General features: G+C 34.3%; 1 protein-coding gene across 1 annotated transcript in view; it reads left to right on the forward strand.

Moving 5' to 3' along the window:
• Window positions 1-1,461, forward strand: part of LOC116702436 (interferon-induced very large GTPase 1) — a 12,514-nt gene that overhangs the window by 2,569 nt on the left and 8,484 nt on the right. The window contains exons 4-6 of the mRNA XM_032536625.1: window positions 6-91; window positions 282-322; window positions 636-698. Coding sequence (XP_032392516.1) covers window positions 6-91; window positions 282-322; window positions 636-698 — 190 coding nt within the window. The remainder of the gene's footprint in view (window positions 1-5; window positions 92-281; window positions 323-635; window positions 699-1,461) is intronic.

The raw sequence follows: 1,461 nt of genomic DNA on the forward strand, positions 1-1,461 counted from the left end.
CCTGCTGAAGGTGAACACTCAGAGAAGAATGATGACAACACAGGAGGAGAGTCTGAAATCACATCGGTATCATCTGCAAATAATGAGAAAGGTAATAGTTTAATGAAAAAAGTAGGATCTCTATTTCATTTAGAAATCTTGTGAAACAGCAAACTTTGTGAATATACAAGTAATTCTTGCAGAAAAATGTTAATAATCAGGAAAAGTTAAGTGATCTAAACACTTTAAAATGTATTTCCTGTTTGATCCTGGTATCTGCTTATTCTTTCATCATCCTGCAGTTAACGAGCTCGAGGAGAATGCAGCTGATTCAGATGGAAAGGTGAGATTTTCTGGTCCTTAACAATCATTGTCATACAGGCATGTTTCTTTCTTTTATGTTTTACATCAATTTTAGCTGAAGATTGGAGCTATTTAATGAATGAATGAATGAATAAATATATTAATAATTAATTAATTCATTTAACTTTAACTCCATGACCTATCTGTTTGGACACATCGATCAGTCAAAAACACTTTGTTTCGTGGTTTTGTTGTAGTCTGAACAGGTAGACCACTGTTTATTTTCGGCCTTCATGGTCCTAGTCTCCATGGTTCTAATAAACTAATGTTAAAGGGATTATTTGTTCCCTTAGTGCAATCCAGTGGATGTACCTGCTGATGCTGAACAATCAAATCAAACAAAGAATGATGACCACATAACAGTAGGAGAATCTGAAATCAAGCCTGTACAAAGTGGAACTGATGAAGGTAACATTTTAATAAATACTTTAACAGTGAAGAACATGTATAAATCAAGAAATAAACTAGTTAGGCTTATACCATTAAAACATTGCTTACAGTGAACATTGTTAGAATTTGCTCCGACCCTTTTATAATACAGTTTATCATTTTGCTGCAGGTACCTCAGATAAGGATACAAGTGGGAACAAGGAGGTAAGGATACTTAATTCACAAGACCCTAAAGATTATTTACTTTATATCCCATTGTGTTGCATGTTCATATTTTGCATATACAGGTAGTACATGTTTATATACTTATTTACAGCAATCAATGGAGATTTCTGAGAAGATAGACAGGAGGAAACAATATCACTTATAAGCTGTCAGATTTATGTAGTGGTAATTACAATATTACAGTAGTATACTAGAGTAGAAGCAGAAAGTGGTATTAAAAGAAAAGACCAAAGTAAAGTTCAAGTACCTGAAATTTGTACTTAAGGACAGTCCTTGAGTAAATGTACTTAGTTACATTCCCCCACTGCCGGAGGCTAACATTTCTTAGCAGCCAGATGCTATTTGTTCCTGGTGTCGTTTTCAGACCCATTTTTATGGGAAGTTGACTGTTGATCTATGTGGATAGCTTTGAGAAATGTAAGAATTCAATAAATATTTTAATTCAGTGTGCCGATGTGCTGCAATAGCAGCAATCGGCGCAATGACTATTTTTGCCCATACTTA

The sequence above is a fragment of the Etheostoma spectabile genome, chromosome 15 (assembly GCF_008692095.1).
Source record: "Etheostoma spectabile isolate EspeVRDwgs_2016 chromosome 15, UIUC_Espe_1.0, whole genome shotgun sequence".
Lineage (NCBI taxonomy): Eukaryota > Metazoa > Chordata > Actinopteri > Perciformes > Percidae > Etheostoma > Etheostoma spectabile.